We start from the raw sequence: 24,775 nt of genomic DNA, 5'->3' as shown, positions 1-24,775 counted from the left end.
CACGCACTGCCCCCGTCCCGGCACACACACATTCCGGAGCAAGCGCCACGGCAACCACAAGCGCAGCAGATGCAGGCGCAACAGCCCCAACACAGCGGCATGCAAGTCTATGCATAGGCTCTGACCTTTGACCTCTTCCTTATGTCCATATCCTCACTAAGACAGCTGGCTGACAGCGATCTGCTGTGTCCCCCTTGACTTTACACATCTGGGTCATTTTCCCTTCTCTCACTACACCCCAGACGTCTCCTTCCGCTCCTTCAGTCCTCCATACTTGCATTTTCCTTAGTAGCTATTTAGTTCCAAAGTGTCATTGTGCTGCTGACCTTCAGCGAAAACCCTTCACTCACTGCCATCGCTGTCATGGGCTTTCATTTGTCAGAATCTGCAGTATCACTGTTCTTTGTCCTGTTTGTGTGCCTGTGCATTATGTGGACTGAGCTCATCTTTAGAGATCTACAGGGAGTTATTTCACGTTGCACTTTGCAGTGGGTAACATCTGCTGACCTGAGCTCCATCAGCCATGAACAAACAGTGATGTTCTGCCAGGAAGATGGATGGAAACGGGTGGAAAAACTGAGGACAGACGATATTTTCCAGTGAATGGACTTTTTGCCATAATACATAACTAATATTTTCTCTTTCTTCTGAAGGATAAATCTTTATGTAAATTTCAATTTGTCTTCGCTCTTCATCCCTATGCAGTTTTTCATAGAGTAATGTTACATTTTTTCTTGTTAGTATGTTAACTTAATTCTGGGTTTTTCCACCTGTAAAACTTGTGATAAGCTGTATTTTTTGTTTCTAAACCAAAAATAATGGTATGTTGATGGGTGGTTTTTGGTTATGATGTTGTGAAGCCTTGGTTAATGTTGTTAAGAAGCCCCCTGTTCAGCCCAGTGGGTTACAAGGCGCACAGCCTGATGCGTATAAGATCGCCCTGGTGTTTCATTGGGCTTCTACTTAAACTGTGGTGCAAGAGGTGGTGCAAGAGGTGATTTTTTTTTTCCTACATGTAATGTACATTGTTTATATTGCTCTCTGAACTAACTGGTATTCTGTCTGAAAGGGAGGCCGGGTGTCAGGGTGCAGTGTCAGATGGGGGGGGGGAACAGTCTGTTACTGAGAAACACAAGTTGAGACTGATGGTTGAGACAGAGAGACGACAGGAAACTGGGAGAGAGTGACGAAGTGACATCGTCAGATGGGCTTCTTGCGTGTTGAGATAGTTTGGAGCTCACTCTGTCGCAGCATTATGAGTGCCTCATGAGTCTTACCAGGCTCTAGTGACCTGAAACAGGTCACTAGTGGTGACACAACACTGATGCACATTGGACAGGAGTGTGGCCTCACGCTGCCCCCTCCTGTCCTCGTTTTTCCTATACAGTGACGATGTCATCGTTGTTGCCTTTCCTTAAATACCGTTTTATATTGTTCCTGCTTTCATCATTGTAACTGGCCATTTTTTTTTTTTACTTTTAAATAGCAATTATTCACTTTCTCTTAATTGCAATCAATGTTTTGTGCCTTTTAAATTTTGATGCAATTTAAGATCCACATTGAATATGTCTGAGATGTGTTTATATTGTAGTATTTGTTCCTCATGAGCTTAGCTGTCTCTCTCTCTTGCTGTCATGCATGTAAAGACAATCAGTGAGCGTCTCTTACACGGTGATGGCCCACAAAACTGCGTCTGAACGGTACCAATTTTTTTAACATTTACAAATGTTACTGTAATTGGCTTTTTAAAGAATGGGAAGACCTGTCACCTGTGGTACATTTATATGTGATTTTGTCAGTGTTTGACTTTTTCTGGACCAGCAGATGAGAAGATAAATTGAGCCCCGCTTAGATGTAAAATATTTATCTATGATGAAGCGTGATTAAGGTATACAGAGGAAGAAGCTGGTGATTTATCTGGTTTACTGGTAGCTGTGTTATTAGATGGTACCAGTGAGACTAGAACACATGGGATTCGTTATCACGGAATCCAGAGTTATATCTGATTTACCCTATTATGGCTCAACTTTTACATGCAGCGTTGTGTCTCACTAGCTTTTAGTTTGGCTCCGGTTGTCTTGTCCCACACTGTGCTTTTTCCTTGTTTTCTGGAATATTTTACTGAATTGTTTTGTTTCTCATCGATTGCCTGTAAATGCTACACCAGTGACAAGCGTGACCGGTCTCGTCTGTCGACGAGAACGCGCAAAGGCACCAGAGCGACTGTTGATTGCACTTGTTTTGCTGTCAACATGTCATTGTGCATTGAAATGTTCTGTCCTTTAAACATTTCCGTTCAGTAGCACTTAGCCCTCACTATTGTGCAGTCTATAGTCAGGCTTGTCTTTTGGTGTGTATGTCTGTCTGCGTGCGTGCGTCCGCCCGTGCGTCCGTATTTGCGTGTGTTGGGGGTATGGACGTATAATCCTGCCTATGTAATAGTCACCCAGTCAGCAGTGATCATGGGCCTCTCTCTTTCACCTAAGTGCTCCTTATAAGGTTATTTTAACATACTGTATATAAACCATATTACCATGTTACATGAAGAATGTTTTTTTTTTTCTTATGTTTGTACACCTTAGAAGGAACTTGTAACTCGTGAATAAGGAACAAAAGTTTAATTCCTAAGGCAGGAAAGTGATTACGTTGAAATACATCAATAAAGAACCTTTTCTGTCAAAACATCTTTTCATCCTCAGTGCTTGAACATGAGTTACGTCTTAAGTCACTTTTTGCTGTTGAGTAATTAGGTATTAGATACTAATGGGGTTATGTTGAGATTGAAGTGCATATACAGTTCAGTGAAGTAACACGGTATTAACGGGACGGTGAAGGACATGATATGTTACACCTGAAGATGGTAGTATAGGAAATGAAAAATCATAATTGGTTCCTCCCCCTTGCACTCCAGTAAATAATGTATGGTTGTGTCCGTTAAACGTGAACATTCATTCATCGTTCATCAAGGAAGCACAAACGTGTAAACACAAAATAGGATGGGATCTGCAACCACCATCCCATCACAAAGATGCTGTCGCTCACTTGGCTTATTTAACCTGGTTAATGTCTGCTCCCACGAAGGCTACGGGATCTTTCCATAAGCAGGGAGCTTCAAACACTCAGAGCATGGATCGCTCAGCCAGCAGGGGTCGCAAATGAGCAAGGTAGTACCTTAAAGGGTTAAACCGAAAATCTGCTGAATTTGGATGAACCTGAAATAAGGCCAGATATATGGATTCGAGGGAATCGGACGTGAGCCGCCAGGTGACGTAGAGCTATGAGGAATGGTGCGGGTCCGAGAGCATGGGCGGGTGGGTAAGTAGGCGTAGGATTCAAGGCTGAGTTCTGTACATTCGAGCAAACAAGAGAGAATCAGGAACCCCCTGAGCGGAGCAAACAGAAACACAAAATAAGACAAGACAGGTAATATATAAATAATACGTACAAGATAGGCAATAAATATATTCAAAAATACAAATGTCATAAATATATTTGTGGTGTTGTGGTGCGTGAGGGTTATGTGTGAGAGTTCTTTACTGCCCGGTTGAGCCTCGTCCCAGCTGGCAGTGCGGGCTCTCGCAAGTGGTGTCCAGGGTACGATGCCTCACGTGACAATCCGACAGCTTCATTCGCTTCAGAGACCCCTGGTGTCTGCAGGAGGAGTAAAAGCTAATAGTTACAGGGTTGCCAACTCTCACGCATCTGGCATGACACTCTGGCTTTCAGACTCTCGCGCTCACGCAAGAAATCTTACGGCGAGTATGTATTATTCCATTAGAAAACTAAAATTAGCTACATCAAAAGCGTTGGGGTGGTTTGCAAAACTTATTTTCAAGGTAATGAAGCTTACATATATGTCCATATATGTGCAGACAGTCTCGAATTGAATATCTCACGCCAGCCTGTGCTGTGTTTAACATAATGCTTCATTATATCAGAAAAAAGACTAGTTACTGCTTGAAATATCAAGAGTAAACTAGTTACTGCAGCAAACATCAGGAATAGATTAATTATTCATAAAACGTTAGGAGCAGATTCATCAAATAATGTTTTTAAGTCCGTTGCCTCACACAGCTCTGGGACCAGCGTTTGAGTCTCCACTGTGACTCCCTGTGTGTGGAGTTTGCATGTTCATGTCATTGTGGGGTTTCCTCTGGGTACTCCGGTTTCCCCCCACAGTCCAGAAACATGCTGAGGTTTATTGGAGTTGCCAAATTGCCCGTAGGTGTGCCCATGTGAGTGAATGGTGTGTGAGTGTGCCCTGCGATTGGTTGGCACCCCATCCTGGGTTGTACCCTGTCTTGTGCCTATAGCCTTCGGGATAGACTCTGGACCCCACGAGACCTTGAATAGGACAAGTGGTTTCAAAAAATGGATGGATGGATTTGCTGGAAAGTGACACAAAGCTGCACTCTGAGTGTCCACAGTTTAGTCTGTCAGAGTTGTCACTTAAACTGCCATCTCATTGACTCACTGATCTCTGCCGTCAATGGGGAGACCATTGTGAATGCAGCCTGGATGCAGTGTCTTGTTATGCATTTTAGATTGTATTTATTTGTCAGATGTCTTTATTATTATTATTGATACTTTTTTGATACCCACGGGGAAATTTGAAGGCCATGAAGGACAGCCACCCATAGCCGCACCCAGAGAGCTGGGGGTTAAGGGCCTCGCTGAAAGACCCAAGGATGTGCTGAAGCTGGACTCAAACCAGCAACCTTCTGATCAAAGGCACAGAGGCTTAGCCCATTGAGCCACACAATGCCTCCCCTCCTCTCAAAATGATGTACATTTCTGAGAGAGCAGAGTCACACCGTCCCTGGAGGTTAAGGGTCTAACTCAAGTGCCCACTGGTGAAGTCAATCTGCTAGCACTGGGATTAGAGCCAGTGACCTTCTGATTACAGACGCCCCCCAAGACCATGTCTTGACCAGGGTAATATACCATGTATCTGCATGGGAAGTGGGTTTCTTTTGCTTGACATTACAATACTTGTGCATGTTATCTTCTGTTTCACAGCCAGTGCCACCTAGTGTTCAGGTTCACAGCTGCCACTGAAATGCTCCAGACTGAAATGTTCAGCGGACCGGACTCGGCAAGATGACTGAGCTCAGGGCATGAGCTGCAAGCGTTCCCATTGGCTGGCGTTCCTATGAGAGACATCCGCTGGGCTGTCCAATGAGGGAAAGGTCACTGAGGCATGGAACAGCAACGGCAGTGCACAGTGTGACCTTCTGCCGGTATGTTCTGATGTGCGGTCCAGGAAAGGGGGGGGGGGCGTCAGAGGGGGGAGCACGGTTAATTAGATAAGGGACTTGCAGTAAGTTACACTGTTACATGTTTTGGTGTAGTTTAGAGTTCAATTGCAAACAAACATTCTTTATTTTGGTATATTTGATTTCACACCTTAAAAATTCGAGTCGATACTGATGTTTCTTTTCTGGTTCCGATTTGCATGCATGTGCCTGCCAACTAACCAACTAACCAGCTAACTAGCGAACCAGCTAACCAGATTCACCTTATGCAGCATGTTAGAAGGCACTTCATAATACTAACTCACCAGCATGTACTGAGCGTCTGGGTCGGACACGTCTAGCAGGACTCCGCTGCCTGTGATTTTCTCACTGTCCTTTGTTTTCTGGCTTAATTACCCAGCCTGTCAGGCACCAGACAACGTTCTACTTGAGGACAGACTAGCAAACCTATTCTGGTTTCACCTGAGTTACTGTAGCAAATTGAATCTCATGATTAGCTATTCAGCTGGATAGTGGCTTTGGGTTTATCTGTCTCCCAAGGAGCTAAAATGTAAATGCATGTTGTTTCTGGCTAATATGATGTGATTTTCTGTGCGGTTTGCGGTGAGGAGATGGGGACTCAGGAGGCCTGCGGCCAGGAATTATGGGTAAAGGGCCTTGGGCAGCTAGCTAACTGCCCCCAGCTCTCTGACATAACCTTTGGATAACTGAACCCAAAAATAACCTACAGCCTGCCTCTGAAGCCTTGGAAAGTGTTCCATAGAGGAACAGCGTGATCACCCTCAGACTGCTTACACAAGTTAGCCATCTAGCTGCCTTTTCTCATTTCTCAATCATCCCTGTTCATTACATTGTGTGTGTGTGTGTGTGTCTGTGCGTGTGTGTGTGTACAGTATGTGGCCATATGTATATTACATTGTGGGGACCAACTTTTACCTTGTGGGGACATTTCTTTCCATCCTCACAAGGGGAACTAGTTTTATAAAATCAAAAAACTAAAAATTCCAAAAGTCTTCTATTTTCTTTGGTTACTTATGGTTAAGGTTAAGGTTGGATAGATTGTCATAGTTGGGATTGGGTCATGCACAAAGAAATGAATGGTGATCAAAGTAAAATGTCCACAGAAAGTTATAGATACCTAATCCATGTGTGTGTGAGTGTTCACCCTCGTCTGTGTGTAATGGTGTTTCTTTTGTGCTGGGACTGGACTCATGAGTGAGTTTATGTATGATGGTGCCAGGTTTTGCGTGGCAACAGGGTAGATCAGACTATGATAAATCCCTGTAGGGGCTGTAATGACGTGCGATGTCCTGCAGACTGACACAGCGATGTCCTGCGGACTGACACAGCAGGCACATAGCCAGTTAGTGAAATTATGGGTTTGAGGCCCTCTCGAAATCTGCTTGAGCCCTCACCCATTCAGTGAACCAAGGGGAATCCCCCCAAATTTATTTCTGGCTACAGGCCTGACACAGTGATGGTTTTTCACAGTGTGCCGCAATTCTCTTATAGCGTAGATGTCTGTTAAGAAAGCTGCGAGGCCTTAAGTCCGGCTGGCATTAGGGAACTCCCCTCTCACCAGCTCTGGACAGGAGGCATCGCCTTCTTACACAAGTGAGACAGGAGATTCTGGGACATCCCGCCTTCGTGGCCTCCTCGTTCTGAATGCATGCTGCGTGCTCCTCATGCACTTCTGCATAAAAGTCTTGCCCCTGATTTTTGTGAAAACCTATGCATGTCTTAGCAAATCAATTCTATGCACCTGAATTCCGCTAATTGCACAAGGCTTATCTTATAAAACTGCACACTGCAGCATTTTTAATTCATTTCTTCCTGCCCAGTACCCGCTGTGCTCATTCGCTGGCCAGTTTGTGCTCTTCCTGGCTTCTTAGAGGGCTGCTGATAGCTGCTGTCATCGAGTATGCAGACAGTTTCTTATAGGCTGCTGCCATATCGCCCTCAGTCATCCTGTCCACCCTCAGCTCCTGTTTCAGGCCGGGGCACTGTGACTAGCAGGTAAAACCATCCATAGACTGCATGCTCAGACTGATTTACCCTAAGGGAGACCCTCTCTCTCTCTCTCTCTCTCTCTCTGTCTCTCTCTCTCTCACACACACACACACACACTTACATATACAGCCGTGGAAAAAAATTAAGAGAAATATATGTTTTGGTTTTTTTTTGCAAATTGCAGCCTGATTCTTCTCTGTTTCTCATTGATGAAGGGCTTCTTCCTTACTTTATGGGACTTCAGTCCTGCTTCTAGCAGCCTGTTGTGATTGTCCTAGCAGTGCACATCACACCTGCACTTAATGTTTCCCAATTCCATTTGAATGTCACTTGATGTCATCCTCCGATTCATGAGAAACTGTCGGATAAGTTAGCAGTCATCTCTGCCGTTAGACAGTTGTTTTTGCTCTTTACCTGGCTGGTTTCTGGTCGTTCCCCTGTTCTTATGTACTGTTGCCTTGGAAACTTTGAGCTGGAAGCAGCCTGCCTTGCAGTGTAGCCTTCTGCCAACAGAACCAGGATTAAACCAGGATTTACAAATGCAGATTTGTTTTTGAGTTATTGAGTGGTCTCTTATTTTTTTCCACTGCTGTGTGCGTGTGTGTTTGTGTGTGTGTGTGTGTGTGTGTGTGTGTGTGTGTATATATATATATATATATACACAGACACAATTTCTCTCTTTTCTGTAATATTTCTTTTTCTCCATCTCATGGTCTGTAAAACAATGTCGGGCTGATGTGTGATTCTTCATTACCCTAGAAGTGCTATCAGGGTGTTAATGAATAGTAGCTTAAAGTTCTCATGTGACATGATTCTAACCTCTCTCAAGTTGTCATGTGACATGATTCTAACCTCTCTCAAGTTGTCATGTGACATGATTCTAACCTCTCTCAAGTTGTCATGTGACATGATTCTAACCTCTCTCAAGTTGTCATGTGACATGATTCTAACCTCTCTCAAGTTGTCATGTGACATGATTCTAGCCTCTCTCAAGTTGTCATGTGACATGATTCTAGCCTCTCTCAAGTTGTCATGTGACATGATTCTAACCTCTCTCAAGTTGTCATGTGACATGATTCTAGCCTCTCTCAAGTTGTCATGTGACATCCTCCTAACATCTCCCTGCCTTCAAGTCAAGTCAGACAAATCGTACATACGGGATGAGATCACATGAATGCGACTACAAAGTCGTATTTAACCCGTGGGGAACTCGGGATTTTCTTAAAGCTCCGAGTTCCCAAGTCATTACAACAGTCATGGTGGAGGTGAGGGATAGGGTGTCATTGCAAAACTGTTATGGTGTAACAAAATTGGTAGGTTTTTATCTCAATAGCCGGTAGCCGGTCAGCTACCTGCTGCATGAGCGATGGATTACGGAAAGTTCAATTAACACTACAGATGTGTTTTCACGTGGGAGGAACGAAAAATACCGCAAAACAAAAGAGTAGCTTTCTTATGGCTCATTTTGCTCCGACGTAACCACTTGAACGCGTGTCATGTCGTAATTACGATTTAGCAACTTCCGACTCAGATCTCCTTTGTATGACTTGAAGGCAGCATATATCTCTCTCTCTCTCTCTCTCTCTCTCTCTCTTTCTCTCTGTCTATTTCTGGAGCTCCCTTTATTATTGTGGCCACATTCCTCTACAGGTATGATGGCAATCCTTCCCCCACCCACAGCCGTGCATTGAGCAAGAGGGGAGTGAAGGCTGAACAGGAAAGGTCAGGGGAAAGGTGCTGGAATGAAAGTCCTTACGGGACATTAAACGTCGTGCCTGGGGAGACCTTGGCTGTTTGTGCTCTCCATGCTAATCATCTGCTCCTCAGCTACGTGATGAAGAGTAAGAAAAGATGCCAATGAGTGTATTTTACTTTGGTCTTTTATAAAGTAAAGAAGTTTGTTTCTTTTGAATCTGACTGATTTTTGGTCTGATTTTAGAGTCGGCTTGGAGAGTGTTCTTTTTGTGTGTGTGTCTGTGCAGGCACACGCGTGTAACGCCGCACACGCACAGAGGTGTCCCCTACCGGTTTGTCAATTAACTAATTAGCTCAATTTACCAACGGTGCTCTGTTGATTGAACGTGAACGGTACTGCTCGTCAGGCCAGGTCATTTCCTGGGAACGTGGCGGCCTTTCTGTCTACAAAGACATTGCTCTTGCCTCTCTCTGACGTAAATGTGCTTTTTTTAGTGCAGTGCCATGTTGCCTGGAGACCCTAGTTTGCTAATTAGCATCCATGCTGCCTCCTAGCGTGTGCATGAGTGGCGTATAGAGCTGTAATGTTTCCTCAAACACAACTAGCCACTACTGCTCATTTTATTCTTTTATTGTTTTTGGAAACACTGCTTGCATGCAAAAAATACAATACAAGACCAAAGATTTCTTTGCCCCCGTGCTGGTCTCCCCCCGATCCCTGTGCAGGCTTCATTCCCGCTCTCCCCTCCCCCACGCCTGGTGCTGGGGGCTCAGTGTTCCGACACACCAATGCTAGAAAACATGACTTATGGTAATCAGAATGGCATGGATGGTTGAAACTTGCTGAGGTTTCTGTGTGCGGGTTGTTGCGCGTGTGTGTGTGACTGTTTAGTTGCCTGGTCTCTATGTGGTCCACCAACATTTTGGTTTGACCGTTACTGTGCTTGTCTGTACATAAACCACAATGACATGAGTAGTTTTGGCTCGACTGAGGAAAGCAGGGTACAGTGGTGTCCCTTTGACTTAGAAGGCCTGTATGGTTTGCACCTAGACAATGAACAGTGTCAAAATTGCTCTCTGTCCATCAGATCCATCATCCTGCTTGCTCCATGTCTCAAACTCCCAGGTGGGACTGAGAGCAGGCTATATCCTAAGAATGACCTGACTGTCCCCGTCTTAACTATGCTGGAAGTTTTAAGGCAGTTCCACGACTGTCTGAAGGATCCCATTTGCTCTCGATGTCGAGAAGCATGCTTCACTGCAATACCAGACCCTTGAAGGCATTCCTGTGTGTGCTACCACCTAAGGTGAGGGCTCCGTGGCCACCTAGCTACCAGCATATGCAGATGCGAGGTCACCTGGTGTCCCCTGCGTCCTCTTTGCTCGGACAGCCCGGCGCCCAGTCCCTGCCTCCTGACGGAGTGATGTGTCACACACGTCGTCACGTGGCGCTGAATCCGGCACGGAGCAATCAGTGGCTCAGTCGAGGGACACTGTCTGTGCGTATGTGGTCCTACATACAGTGTGTCATGGAATTTAAGGCAGATTCGACCTTCCCGACTTACTCTTCCCACTTCCTTTGCTCCGATGTTCCTGTCCCCCTTCTCAAAGGTAATGGTTGGCATTTAAGGCGGCACCCCACCTCTTGTCTGTGAGTCTCTGTAATGCTGTGGGTCTCTTAGCCAGGCTGTCCATCGCACTACTTGGACGGGATGACCACAACGGGGGTTCCCCTCTTGGGCCTCCACATCAGCACCTGGGCATCGTTGGCGTTAGGGCGACCCAGGGCATTGGGTGGAATGGGCTCCATGCGGGTCAGGACTCGTGGCTGGTCCTGCTGCGGACGGCCGATCAATGCTGCCCGGGACCCAAGACTCTTCGTAGGATCCACAGCAATATCCACCCGCATGCGCCACTTGACCGTCTGCAGAATGATCTTCTCCTTGGTGCCAGTATGGAGGGCCACCAGCCAAGTGGTGAAGCTCTGGTCCCTCTTGATGCGGGTCAGCAGGGGCACGTTGTTGTCGCTGACGGGCACGGCCCACGTCACGCTGGGGTAGAAGTTGTCGTTCATGCTGACGGTGAAGCGGGAGGGCTTGGAGGTGGGCCCCGCCAGCGTCACCGTCTCAGTGGTGTTGCCGTACCAGGGATAGCTGACGCCATCCGAGTCGCTGATAGCTTTGGCCTGGCCCTCACGCAGCTCTGGGAGCTCCCAGCTCGACCTAGAAGGAGCAGAAGGAGGTCAGAAGGAGGTTTCTTACAGACTGAGTAAGTCAATCAAGACGAGACAGATGACAGGCCAGGAAATTGACAAGAAAGGGCAAATCTAGAGCCCCCCCCCCCCCAATATGTGGTCACCCTTAGCTGTGACAATGACCGTCACCTGCCGGCTGGCCATAGTAACATCATTTGTCGGCCAGAGGCTGTTCTACTTTTGTTTAATGGTCTAACATTACTCTGCTGGCCAGTGTGTCAGTGTGCTATACTCCAGCGTTAGTGTCTCCTCAAGGCATCCTAAGTCTGAGTAAACGCCACGCTTGTGTGCTATTACCACCCCAAAACCCCAGCACCACTCAATGATTTTCTGCTCTTTTCCCAGGTGGTCTCAGTCTTCTCTCTCTCTCTCTCTCTCTCTCTCACACACACACACACACACTCTCTCACACATACACACACACACTCTCTCTCTCTCTCTCTCTCTCCCCTATAGCACTCAGGGCTGGGGTTTAAGAACAGTTAGCTCTCACCTATTATCTGCATTTCTATTTTTACCTCTAGGGTCAAGGGAGCACAATCAATTAGCGTGTGTCTGCTTGGAAGCCGGAAGAGAAACTTACGCTCTGACAAATGCCCGCGCACAAACGTTATTTATTTATTTTCTTTTTCCAAGCTTGTATACTCCAGGAACACAGTGACTAAAAAATAAACCTAGAGGATATTCTTTTAAGTAGGGTGTATGGCCTCTCAGGCGAGCCCATGTCACTCATTCACACACTTCTCTGTGGATAATCTCAATTCTTGCAACTTGTAACTGGTGATGGCAGGAGAGGAAAACTAAGTGTGTAGTGGGAGGTAGGAAGAGGGGAGCAGGGAAGGCGTGTGATTGATGGTGATGATGATGATGAGAGAGAGAGAGAGAGAGAGAGAGAGAGCCGCTCTGAAGAATAACTCACATGCCGATGTCGCTGTAGGTGTTGTAAAACTCCATCTGCGTGCAAGCCTGAATCCAACCTACTACCCACGTCTCATCGCGAGGGATAGGGGGCATCACCACGCGGGCTGAAGCCTTGAAATATGGTGTTTTGTAGCGCAGCACAATGGGCGAGTTCTCCTCAATCACTGTCGGGCACTGATCGATGGTTGCCGAGACGTCGTAGACCACGATGTTTTCGCGTTTAATACGGGACTTACAAGCGATGCTCTGGATGCAGCCCATGGCGGTGGCTAGAGTCACTATAAGCAGCCACGGGGAGAGCACCTGAGATGGGGCCGATTGGCGCATTAATCGCGATCAGGTCTCATACAGCTTAATTCCTCAATAGTATTTACCAACAAATCATTTCAACAAACTATGAAAATATAAGCAGCATCATAAATACAAGAATAAATAATAATAATAGTCACAAATAAATAAATAAGTGATCCGGTGCGATTTAAAACAAAATTTTAAAGACTTAAATGATGATTAGCGGGTAAGAAAAGGCACAGCGATGCCTGTTCTCAGGTGTCCCCCGATATGTCCGTGACAGATCACGGCGCTGCCTCCGATGCTTTTCTCCCGCAGCTGAAATGCGGGATTCCCCGGGCTGGAGTCCCTTCCTCTTGCGGTCCAGGCGTCCGCCTGCAGGTCTACGGCCTTTGATCCTAGCCTTTCTCCCCCGTGCTGTCATGTCACAAACGAAGGGGAAGCAGGAGCGTCGGAGGCGGCGTGTCGCTGTCTTTACAGGGGTGGCGGTCTTGTGTTTTGCTGCGGCGCCATCGGTTGAGGTTGGCTTGGGTTGAGCGATGATAAATCATACGCTGCTTCATACCTGCCGCCTCGGCAGCGTTACTGAACACTGTTCATAAGGTTAGAGACGATTTAACGACAGGAATGAATCGCTCGGCAAAGACAATCCAGCTATGCTCCTCTGCGTTTTTCACATTTCCTCGATACTGTTCGTTTTCTTAAATCCGCTCTGGGAGAATTGAAACGATGCCTCTTGGAGGAAAAGGTAACCAATTACCAGCAAACAAGCGTCATTCCAGATATTTTTATTATTATTATTTTCATTCGCTGTAAATGATAATGGATAAACATTTCCGTGGTGTGACTGTCGTCGTGCCATCGGCTGAATCCTTAACGAACATCCTGTGTGTCATTTTCTCTCTGGTCTTCTTTTCCGACCCCCTGCCGCTGTTCAGTCTCGCGTTGGTGCTGATGATGCTGAATGAACGGCAGAGCGAAAGGGAAATTAAAACGCGTAGGCGTGCAAACCGGTGAGGGCTGTTTGTCCTCAGCGACGATCCTTACGTCTTTGTTTTTTTTTTTTTCTTGGAGCTGTGAGTGAGGAATTTATTGCCTTTCAGAAATGCAAAGACGTATCCATTTTGTTAAGCTCTTTATTAACGCAATACAGATCATCCATACCAAAAGTGGATGAAACAGGGTGCTCAGGTGTCCACTCCATGTCTTAGGTAGTTAGCATTTGTAGTTTGTAATTATATCTTTGTGGAGATTCTCAAACAAAATATGAGACTTTCGGCATTTTTAGTTTTTGACTGCATTCACAGATCTTTGTGGGGACCGTCAATTAGCAGGTTTTTATTACATTGTGGGGAACATTTGGTCCCATCCATCCATACATCTTCCCACTGTGTATCCCATCCATGGTCAGGGAGGACCTGAATCAGCACAGGACGGCTGGCAAACACACCATGGGTCATTTTTAGAGGCCACATGTCTTTGGATTCCTGGAGAAAACCTGCCCTGCACAATAAAGGGAGACCATGCAGACTCCGTGGATGGGATGGAGCGGGATTAGGGGTGTACAGGATGGGGCGGGATTAGGGGTGTACAGGATGGGGCGGGATTAGGGGTGTACAGGATGGAGTGGGATTAGGGGTGTACAGGATGGGGTGGGGATTAGGGGTGTACAGGATGGAGCGGGATTAGGGGTGTACAGGATGGGGCGGGATTAGGGGTGTACAGGATGGAGCGGGATTAGGGGTGTACAGGATGGGATGGGGATTAGGGGTGTACAGGATGGGGCGGGATTAGGGGTGTACAGGATGGAGCGGGATTAGGGGTGTACAGGATGGGGCGGGATTAGGGGTGTACTCCCAGCCCTGAAAGAGTGCGGGGTCATTGCTACCCACTGAGCCACCTGTGACTGTACATTGGGTCTGTATGTAATTCAGTTACTCTCCTGTTAGGGGTTCAAGTAACTTAAAAAAGAAGAAAGGCTGTACAACCACTTTTCAGTGAGAAAACTTTATGTGCTAAAAGTAAGATAAGATCTGAGATTTGATAGCATCTGAAATTTGTTCAGGTTACATGCATAATGCCAGAGAATTCTGGATGTGGGAAGATGAGCATTATACTCCGTTAACTTGCCAGTTCCCTCACCATGTAGCAGAGCTGGACTGGGATTAAAAATCACCCCTGGACTTCTGCCCGGACGAGCCTACCACATGCATACCCATGATGAATTTGGCCAGTAGGGGAGGGTCCCCACGAGAAATTTTGTAGGCCCACAAATCCGTTGGCCCACCGGGTTAATGCCAGATGGCCAGGCCTGTTTGCTGTGATGAGCTGGCTTCCTGTCCTGGATTATTCCCTGCCTTGTGCCTGTTGTTTCCGGGACAGGCCCTGGACCCCTACACCAGATATAGGACAAACAGGTATGGAAAATGAATGAATAAATATTATGTTTATAAATATATTATCTGATGTTTTGACAGACAGTTGTGGGCTGACAGGGGTGTTGGCCGGGTCATTGATGCGGCATTTTTAGTAGACTCAGTATAACTGGTCCCCTTTAAGATTGCCTGTAAATAAATAGTATTTGTTCAGTGCAAACAGAAATGGTTACTCGCAAGTGCCCTGGAGTGCATCATTCTATAATGGCAATGCAAAACGTCATGATGGAAACAATAACCAACACTAAACTAGAAATAAATTAACAATAAATAGCACAAAATTCACACCAAACAACAAATGATTCGCATGTCATAAAGTTTACAGTTGGTCAGAAGGGCAACGTTAAAATAAAATATAATAATTTTAAATGCTGCGGAATTTGAAAATGTTGTAGTGACATTTACAGGGCGGACACTGCCATCTTAAACTGGACTGTCATTAACACAGTCTATGCAGAGCTTGCTTTGAATTCCCCAATCTGATTGGCGGTGTCGCGCGTGTGTCGGCTCTATTCTGATTGGCCGACTGTATCTAGATGTCCACACCTCCTCTCTCCTCATTGGCCATACTGAAAAACGGATGTAGCGTCTCGGTTTCCTTGCTGGATTCGCGGTGACCGGCTGTTCATCTTTTAGGTGTCGGCGAAACCTTGTTGTACCTGCTGTATTTACATCTCCCCCCCATTATCGGTTTATGCTTTTTCGACTGTTTGGTACGCTGCTCCGCGTTTCCATGAAGCCGCAGGTTGTGTTCGTGCTTGGTGGACCCGGAGCTGGAAAAGGCACACAGTGCACCAAAATTGTAGAGGTATGGACTCGGGTAATGGCTTGGAGGGTCGATCTACTAAAAGCTGTTAATTTCAGAGAGAAGCAAGGGCGCATAAGTAGTATGTGTATCCGGAGGCGACCGAATCACTATTACCTGCATGTGAGACGTTTTATTAATAAACATTGTCCGCAGTCTGTATTATGATACGCATTCGAGTTATGAATAAAGGAGCTCATGATTCTATTTTTATGAAGGTGGTTACCGTGGGACTTGCATTACTTTTACTACGACTTGTCATAAGGAGCGATTGGTTTCAAGGTTATTGATTGTTTCTCAGACGTTTTGATGTCTCAGATGGGGACTGAGGTATGCTGTATATGGGTAAATTATCTGGGAAGGTTTAGAAACTATACAAATAACTAGAATCAGAATTCGCTTATTGGCCAGGTATACCTGCATATACTAGGAATTTGTGTTGCTGGTATTGGTGCGCACGTTCACAAACAACATATAACTTAAAGTAAGAAAATAATAATAAAAATATACATAAAATAAAGTAGGTTTAAAGGTATGAGCAGTCGTGCAAATACGTACAGATTACACTAAATAAATCGGTGTTTACGAACTGTGTGATGTTAACAAGTCCAACTGGACGTGCAAGTTTAAATAGAGCATAGAATCTGGTTCCCAAATAAATACAAATACAGTGGGCTATTGTCCTCATCCGCAGGGTTTTGATTCTCTTTTCTAAAATCCTGGTATAGACTTTTTTACTTGCCTTATCAGCTCCACACCCCATCCGATCTCTCGGCATTTTTTATGTGATCTTGTGTTCTGTTATTTCTGTTAATCTCCTTCCGTTTTCTCACGCGAACTGCCTTACAGCTGTACAGCGCTCCTTCTAAGCCTCAGATGGCTGTTTATCTGTCACTTAGACTTACGGCTACACTCACCTGTCGGCTGGGGACCTCCTGCGGGCCGAGCGATGTCGGGAGGGCTCTGCGGATGGACAACTGATCGACAGCTATATCAAGGAAGGCAAGATCGTTCCTGTTGAGATCACCATCAATTTGCTAAGGAAGGTACACAGACCGTCATTTGTTATTGGTATTAATGTGTGTCACAATGTAACCTATTGGCCTTTGGTTGCTAAAATGAATTGAGGTAAGAAGATAATGCATTTTACAATATTACAATAGGGATTTTTTTTTTTAAAAAATCACCCAGAGATTTAAAGGAAAAAATATGTTTTAAAATGACAATAGAACTTATTGCAACAGTTATTTCAAGGTTGCTTATTTCATTCAGTTTGATGTCAAAAATAGAGTCTTGTAACTATTTCTTGTCACTCAATGGACGAGCCACCTTTGATATAATTATTACTGAATGTTTGTTTGTCCTCTGGCTGACCTGGGACATTTCCCTGTATCTGCTCCGCCACGAAGGCCATGGAGGAGACGATGCAAGCTGATGAGGGAAAGTGTCGATTCCTGATTGACGGCTTTCCCCGGAATCAGGACAACCTGCAGGGCTGGGCTGCCGTCATGGATGGCAAGGCAGATGTCAGATTCGTCCTCTTCTTTAACTGCAGCAACCAGGTGAATGAGTGAGGGAGTGAATGAGTGAGTCAGTAAGTCAGTCATTCAGTCCCTGGCCAAGAACAGGGTGTGGTAATCTGATCTATTTATGCCTAAATTTCATTCAGGATTAATAAAGTATCTATGTATCTGATGTGGGACTATCCCGATTTCATTTTCTGTTTCGATTGGTGCTGCCTTAGCATTACTTTTTATTTTCATATATATAGGAAAGTGTGGTCTTGCACAACAACAAACTGAATTCAGCACGGACCGTAAAGAAAATGGACCATCGGACAACAGCCATTAAGTGGGAGGGCACTTTGTGTTTGCAGGTGTGCGTTGAGAGGTGTTTGGAGAGGGGGAAGAGCAGTGGACGGACCGATGACAACAGAGAGAGCCTAGAGAAGCGGTAAGAGCAGCTGCAGGCCTACTGACCGTGGACAGTAAGAGCAGCTGCGGGCCTGCTGTCTTGTGGACGGTAAGAGCAGCTGCGGGCCTGCTGTCTTGTGGACGGTAAGAGCAGCTGCGGGCCTGCTGTCTTGTGGGCGGTAAGACCAGCTGCGGTCCTGCTGTCTTGTGGGCGGTAAGAGCAGCTGCGGGCCTGCTGTCTTGTGGGCGGTAAGACCAGTTGCGGGCCTGCTGTCTTGTGGGCGGTAAGAGCAGCTGCGGGCCTGCTGTCTTGTGGGCGGTAAGAGCAGCTGCGGGCCTGCTGTCTTGTGGGCTGTAAGACCAGCTGCGGGCCTGCTGTCTTGTGGGCGGTAAGAGCAGCTGCGGGCCTGCTGTCTTGTGGGCGGTAAGAGCAGCTGCGGGCCTGCTGTCCATGGGCCATTAGCCTATTTGCGTCCCTCTCTGTCCAACTGTGTCTGAGCCGGACCCTGTTAGCCGTTACGCGATGGATTAATGACTTGCATTCCTGCTGTTGCACCCTGACCCGGCCCTCTCCAGCATCCAGACATACCTGCAGTCCACAACGCCCATCATCCAGCTGTACGAGCAGCAGGGGAAGCTGCGTACTGTGGACGCGTCTCGGAGCGTGGAGGAGGTGAGCTCCGTGCGCACAGGCCTCCCCTTCACCCACATAGGTGTCAAGGAGTGTAATTCATGTATGCACACTTCTGTCCTGCTCACTCTTTTTTTTTTTAGGTATTCGCTGATGTGAAGAACCTTCTGGATAGAGAGAGTTAGACATCCTCCTTCCCTAACCTCAGATTCAGGCCCTACATATATTTTTTTGACTATGTGTATTTTATTGGACTGTTGTTTTTTGTTTTTTTTTACAACACACTTGCTAAGGGAGGCGCGATCTGAGGGGAGTATCGGTTCATATGCAGCTTTGTCCGTGTGCTTTTGTCTGTGGAGAGGCTGATTCAGACGAGGGCTGAGTGACTGAGAGCTTTCTTTAAGTCAAGTGCTGTAAGGTCCACCACAGGTGTCCCGCGTCCAGAGACCGGCCGTCTTTTTCTGTCTGAGCGCATTCGCTTCTCTGACTGGTTATTTAGGTCAGGAATCGCCTGGGACATCTCCAGGTACACATGACTTTCCATTTAAGGAAGTCCGGGCACGTTCTCGCTGAGTAAAAAAGGGCCTCGTGTTGTTTATCAGCATGGTGTTTTAAACACTTGGGTGTTACACAGCAGGAATTTTATTTAAAATAGCCAAGCAGAAATGAACTCTGGACTTTTAACATATTTTTTGTCAGGTAGGTTGGGCACATATTGCGAGGAAGTAAATTACTAATCTAATTATTAGTTAAACATATTATAATAATGCACACTGAGATGCTCATGTGTGTGACATTCAGCAATTACAAAGAGTCATCAGTCATGTGAAGTTGTGTGTCTCAGCTATTTGGGTATGCAGTACATCTTCCACTTGGCTAATGCTGAAAGGTCTGAATTTCTGCAGTGAATATGATTTCACGTGTAGAGTAATTTCAGTTCGGTGGGTCTCTGGATGCGTCACACTCGAACACACTTTCAAGAACCCTTGGAGTTCAGGCGAGTCAGGTCCTCCGTAAAGTCTGGCAAACGCTTTGCTATTTTCACGTCTTTTTCCAGTGTCACCGCTTTCCTTCTCATTGATTGGGGAGTGTATTTTTGTTCATTTATTTTTCTTTTTAAATGTGCTAAAAGCTATGGATTTTGTACCATTGCCCTGTGTGTGAGATATTAGAAAAACACATGACAAATGGACCAGTTATGAAGCACTCATTTCATTCCATTTAAGTCAGTCAGGGGAAGATGAACTTATTCAAATGTTTGAATACATGGTTTTTACCTCTAGGTGAACATGGCGTGTCTATGTTTTCATTTTTGTGTAAAGAAATGTAAGTGTAATAGGGCCCTGTCTACTCTGCCACTGCTACTTTAGTGCTCTTTTAGTAGTTTGAATCGTAAGAATGACATTGAAACATTTTCCATTTATGTGTCTTGAAATTCAGCTGATCACAATGAAAGGGCTGTAATTACCAGTGGCCACAGACCATGTGTTCTGCTATTGGGACAGAAAACGCTTATTGCTGGTTGACCTCCAGCAGGGGGCAGCGTTTGGGTTTCAGTGCATCAGCTGCTCAACAGCTGGGCCTGACGGGGTTTGTCTGTCTGATACAAGCGTATCAATAGCTGATTCTACTCCCTTAGGTATTTCACTTTAGTGTGTAAATGTAGCCAACTTTACATTTCATTTCAGGTTTACTTTAAAGTAAATAGTATTAAAAAAAAATTGGTTAAATATGCTATTACTACCAAATCTCTGTAATTAGGTAGTCAAAAGAGTGTTGTCACTATAGTTGGCTCTGTCTTCAGTACTTAGAATTAAGTATCGTATTTCTGTCTGCATAAATAAATAGTTACTTGAATACTATGGCTAGTATGGCTATGAATACAGCTATACAACTGTGCAAACAAGATAAAGGTTGTTAGCAGTGAGAAGGTACTCGGCGAACGGAAATGTTCTTGGCCCAGTCGGTAACTCAAAGGAAAAGAGAATTATGAGAAGAGATTTGGGGAAAAGCAGGATCGTTCAGCTATTTCCTGTGATCTGCTGCGTGCGGAAGGGAACCTCTGCTACGATTCTTTTTAAACAATGTTTTCTCTGTTGTTCGGTGCTCCATTTGCAGTCTCTTGCTTTTCCTGTACTCTCGCTGCGTCCAGTCCTGTATGACAAAGCGGGTGGTCTCTGGAGAACTGTAAATCATAAAGCATTTACATTGTCATGTTTTATGCGCTGCCATGCTAAATTAGACAGATGTGAAATTGGTGTCACGCGATAGATCTGAGCTGTGATTATGACATTTTTTTTTTTGTGGTGTTGGAGGTGTAATGTATCGATAAAATGGCTGAAAAACTGCCTAAATGTGTTTATTTTGAATAAAACCTTGGTCCAATCACTTTTAGTTCTGGTTATACATTTTTGCAGCTCTAGGGGGCGCTGTTATTAGGACCTTGGTTCTGGTTTTGTGGGGAGAGTTTTTCTGCGTATCTGAAGAGGGACTTAGCCTGTTTTTTTGTCTGAAATGTCCCATCTTGTGTGCTGTAGGTACCCGCCTTCCTAAGTAGTCGCGTCGTAATGTAGGGAGACCCCACCTGTCTGAGCCGGGCCCCGGCTGAGCCAGACGGAGGGGGCTGGCAGGGTGGGGGCGAGGTGGCTTATCCATCCACCTTTCTTGTCTGGTCACTCACTCGGTGAGTGTGGAGAGGATTTAACTGCAGGTGAGTGAGGCAGAGACACTGGGGCTCGTCTCCGTCCGGCTCCCTGCTCATCTCGGCGTTTGCCTCCTAATGGAACAATGAAATGAGCCAGTAATCCCCACGCAGGGCTGGGCAAACACCCCCAGCACATTCTGCCGCTTCCTTTCAGGCGGTGGCTGCATTCCTCTCGTGGTTTCATAAGGGTACACATGTGCGTCTGTGTTCCTTATGAATTAATACTCTGATATAAGTACTGTTATTTAAGTGCAAACATAGACTAGCATAGAACTGGTTTAGAAGGAACATCAATATACTCTGTAGCACACTAATGTTACTTGTATCATTCACAGCAGCAGACATCTTGATAAAATCTTTATTGTTACAAAGAGGGTCTAATTGATTTCGCCGTGACTTTTAAACAGGTTTTAACTACAGTGTAATTGAGACAACTGGAGCAGTAAGTCTAAGTTAACTAGTGACAGATGAAAACACGGGGGGGGGGGGGGGAGGGGGGGACTTGATGAATGTTTGATACTGTAATGCTGAACCAATGAAAAATGTGGAATTCAGATGGAGCGATAACCAGGGAACTGGAGATAAGTAATTAATCATGCAGAAAGTGAAACCATTAAAAATGAACTGAACTGAAACTGATCCAGAGCCCCAGATGGAAGCCTTTCTGATAAAATTGGAACAAGTACCTGGTTTGTTATGAAATACAATCATGTGGTTCTGAATTTAGATGACTGTTCTGCTGTAAGTACAGTTCCATTAAATAACACATTCAGCTAATAGGCAAATATGGTGGCTTCACATAAAATGCTGGACGGGGTGTATTTGGGATGCGGCTTTGTGTTTATGGCACAAAAAACCTGGGTGCTTTTAATCCAGTGTCGTCCTTCCTTTTTGAGTGAGACTTTGTAACCCCTCTGAAGGTGACCTGGATGGCGATGACCTGTCTGCAGACACGGGCAGAAGGTGAGTGGAATCAGTGGTGTAATCATCACGTCTGCACGTGAGGCCTGCTCGCTTTTGACCTTTAGGCTTTAATGAAGTTTCACAGAGATAAAGGTTGCGCACTAGAGTCTAGCCCTCAGCCTGTGTGTGTGTGTGTGTGTGTGTGTGTTAGAGTGGGGGTATTGTGTCTCCCTGTGTGTCAGGGCCTCTCTCTCAGTGCAGTAAAAGACAGGAACAGGTGTGTGTGTGTGTGTGTGTGTATGTGTGCGATTCACTTTTATCAACACCAGGACTCATCATCCAGACAATCTACAGCATGATTAAGAAGAACACGGTGCTCTATAATAACAGTGATGATTGGGGCTGAAACATGGAGGGATCTGTCGGGCAGTACGGAGGTTAGGGCTGCAATGCTGGCAGGGTGGAAAAACAGAAACGTATGTTAAAGACAAAAGATCAATGTGTCGAGAGTGGTGGAGCGAGATTTGATGCGGGGTTGCTTGAAAGGGGCCGGGTGCTTCCTGGTGAAAGATGGAGGTACGTGGGAGGAGGCCTAGGGTAGTGTGAGGGTGAAAGAGCCTCTTGTCTCTCCGTACTTCACGTTGTCCACCGGCTGATGTCCCCTGGACTGGTTTACGTCACCTATCATACCCCCCCCCGTTGCCTCTCGACTGATTTGCTTGTGAAATAGCGCGAATTACACTCGTGATAAAGGTTCCGAAGTAGCTGAGGTTTTCCACAGGGAAACGTACTTTGTGTTGGTGTCGGATAAAAACTCCCTTTCGATAAATTCCTCCTCTGGCCCAGTCGCACCTGCTTGTCCCGCCTGGGACACAAAATCCACCAGGAACATTCGGCTAGACGCGACACATCTTAGGAATTCGCGCCTCCATCCTGGACAATGACCAGAAATGTAGCCGGTCTTGACCAGCAGACGCAACAATGGCAGCGAGCTGAGGCTGGCAGGGAGGTAGGAACGGAAAAACCGGTCCCCCCCACACCAGGTTACCTGTCCCCTCCCCCCACGCCTCCCTGCCTCCACTCTTTGGGAATGTGTAGGACTTACGGCTGGCTGAGTAGAGGGACACTTGTTTGCGTTTCCTTAGGCAGGTAAGTGACACACCCAGGAGGCCTAAATCCAGAGCACAGGGAGGAGGGACTTGAGTCTGGATTCTTCATGCATTAAGTTATTAGAGACACCATTGTTAGCCTCCCTGGTTTAGCAATGTGTATTAGCATCATGTTTACCGTGCTTTGGAGGTTCTTCCTCACCTCCTTGGAAAGTCTGCCTTCCTCTGCTGCCTCGGCGAGGCGCTGAGTCTGGCTGCCCAAGCGTTCGTGTGATGCTGCATGCTGTGCAGTGTTTCCATAAAAATGATCATTCTCACTCCATCTGCTGCTTTCTCCATTTTCGACCATGAAATTTACAGTACAGTGCCCACAGAAGGTCTTTTGGGACGCTTGCTTAATTCTGTAAAAATATTTCAAATTTACTGGTTTCATAACAAAAGTTACCATTGAAAAGCAATTTTACAGCTAATTGCAATCATAGTCACTGGCTCCCAAAGGGATACTAAACACAGTTCTTTGTGATTCCTGATTTGTCCCAAACACAGTTATACAAGTACAATGTGTAATGAAATGTACCCTGAATAGGACAAGCGGTTTCAGAAAATGGATGGATGGATAATTTGGGGGGGGGGGTGCTCTGTGGGTTGGGACTCAGAAGGTTGCTGGTTCAAATCCCTGGTTTGGCAGAGTGATCTCACCACTGGGCCCTTCAACAAGGCCCTTAACCCTAATTGCTCCAGTGACTGACTGATGATACTGTCTCCACTGTCTTCCATGAGGTGCCTCCTGGGATGCTTTCCCAGCCGTCCTGAAGGAGGTCCCACATGTGCTGAGCTCTCATTGGCTGCTTTTCCTTCACTCTCTGGTCAAACTCCCCCAAAGCAATTTCTACTGTTTAGGTCAGGTGACCAGGTCATGTGACATGATCACTTTCCTTTGTAGAAGGCTTGTCATGTCCAAACATTTGACTGGCGCTGTATGCCTGAATACCCCGTGGCGGTCTGGCACCCCATCCAGGGTGTCCCCAGCCTTGTGCCCTGTGTTCACGATAAACCTGTGCTGGATAAGCACTTGGGTGGTGGATGGATGAAGCTACACTGGTCATTATCTCTGTGTTTCTTTATTCACTATAACAGAGTTTGGAAAAGTCAATAGTAAATGTCACCCATCTTTTCTCAATTTAGTCTATATAGGAATTTAATATTTCACTCAATCCAACTACGTCACAAAAAAGTATAGTGTTTATTTAGTTATCCTTTCAATACATTTTGCTGACAAAAAACCATGTGATAAAAGTTCATTGTATTAACCAATGGTATGCAGTCTTCTTATGTAATTGTGTAAGCACTTTTATTTTAGACAGATAAGTTAGATTATTTTGAGATGTTCAATATTAAACCTACAGTGTTATATAATTAAATACGAAATGGCACCTAATGGCAGCCATTTTACTCTGAGTACATTCTGTGGATAAATATTATTGTCTGGCACATGTGTTGGTGGGAGGCTTAAAAAGGCACCGGGCCTGAGGCTATAAGATCCAGCTGCATCTGAGGACAGCAGCATCCAGTCCTGGAACGTTTGTGACAGTGTGTCAGGGGAATCCCTGCGCTGTGAGGTCATTCGGGGAAGCCGTGCATCAGAGCACATTCACAGGGTGAGGAGGGTCAGTCAGCAGGCAGGGGGCGCTCTCACTTAGTGACATGGCGGAAAGAGCTCGGACGACGGCCGGAGACGCCATGTTCACCGCGCCTGCCTGACTGCAGTGGCTGGATAAGTCGCTCTCAGTCCCAGAGATGTCGAGCAATAACGGCGTTCCTGCTTCATTTGGAGGGATGAGTCTGCCAT

The 24,775-nt window shown here is 45.9% G+C and overlaps 3 protein-coding genes across 6 annotated transcripts in view; 2 read left to right on the top strand and 1 right to left on the bottom strand.

Annotated features, from left to right (window-relative positions):
• Positions 1-2,684, top strand: part of notch2 (notch receptor 2) — a 37,492-nt gene extending 34,808 nt beyond the window's left edge. The window contains 1 exon segment of the mRNA XM_023843951.2: positions 1-2,684. Within this exon segment, the coding sequence (XP_023699719.2) occupies positions 1-124 (124 nt within the window). The 3' untranslated portion in view covers positions 125-2,684.
• fam78bb (family with sequence similarity 78 member Bb) lies at positions 2,604-13,387 on the bottom strand. 4 transcript variants are annotated; one of them, XR_002842013.2, is made up of 4 exons: positions 12,134-13,387; positions 10,526-11,182; positions 7,680-7,768; positions 2,604-3,651 (listed from the first exon to the last, which is right to left on the bottom strand). XR_002842013.2 is itself a non-coding variant. In XM_023843952.2 (2 exons), the coding sequence occupies exons 1-2, from the start codon at positions 12,460-12,462 to the stop codon at positions 10,660-10,662; spliced, it is 852 nt and encodes a 283-aa protein (XP_023699720.1). In that variant the 5' UTR covers positions 12,463-13,387; the 3' UTR covers positions 9,457-10,659. The 4 variants fall into 4 exon arrangements, 1 of the variants encoding a protein (XP_023699720.1); XR_002842011.2 differs by lacking the exon at positions 7,680-7,768 and having other exon boundaries at positions 10,319-11,182; XR_002842012.2 differs by lacking the exon at positions 7,680-7,768.
• Positions 13,388-15,445: 2,058 nt separating this feature from the next.
• Positions 15,446-20,598, top strand: LOC111860341 (UMP-CMP kinase-like). The gene is made up of 6 exons (XM_023843953.2): positions 15,446-15,669; positions 16,566-16,712; positions 17,076-17,228; positions 17,543-17,619; positions 18,156-18,252; positions 18,354-20,598. Exons 1-6 carry the CDS (start codon positions 15,556-15,558, stop codon positions 18,393-18,395), a joined length of 630 nt encoding a protein of 209 aa, XP_023699721.1. The 5' UTR covers positions 15,446-15,555; the 3' UTR covers positions 18,396-20,598.
• The last annotated feature ends 4,177 nt before the right edge of the window (positions 20,599-24,775 follow it).

Source organism: Paramormyrops kingsleyae, chromosome 15 (genome assembly GCF_048594095.1).
Source record: "Paramormyrops kingsleyae isolate MSU_618 chromosome 15, PKINGS_0.4, whole genome shotgun sequence".
NCBI lineage: Eukaryota > Metazoa > Chordata > Actinopteri > Osteoglossiformes > Mormyridae > Paramormyrops > Paramormyrops kingsleyae.
The sequence above is the reverse complement of the archived record's forward strand: the minus strand, read 5'-3'. Positions and strand labels throughout refer to the sequence as shown.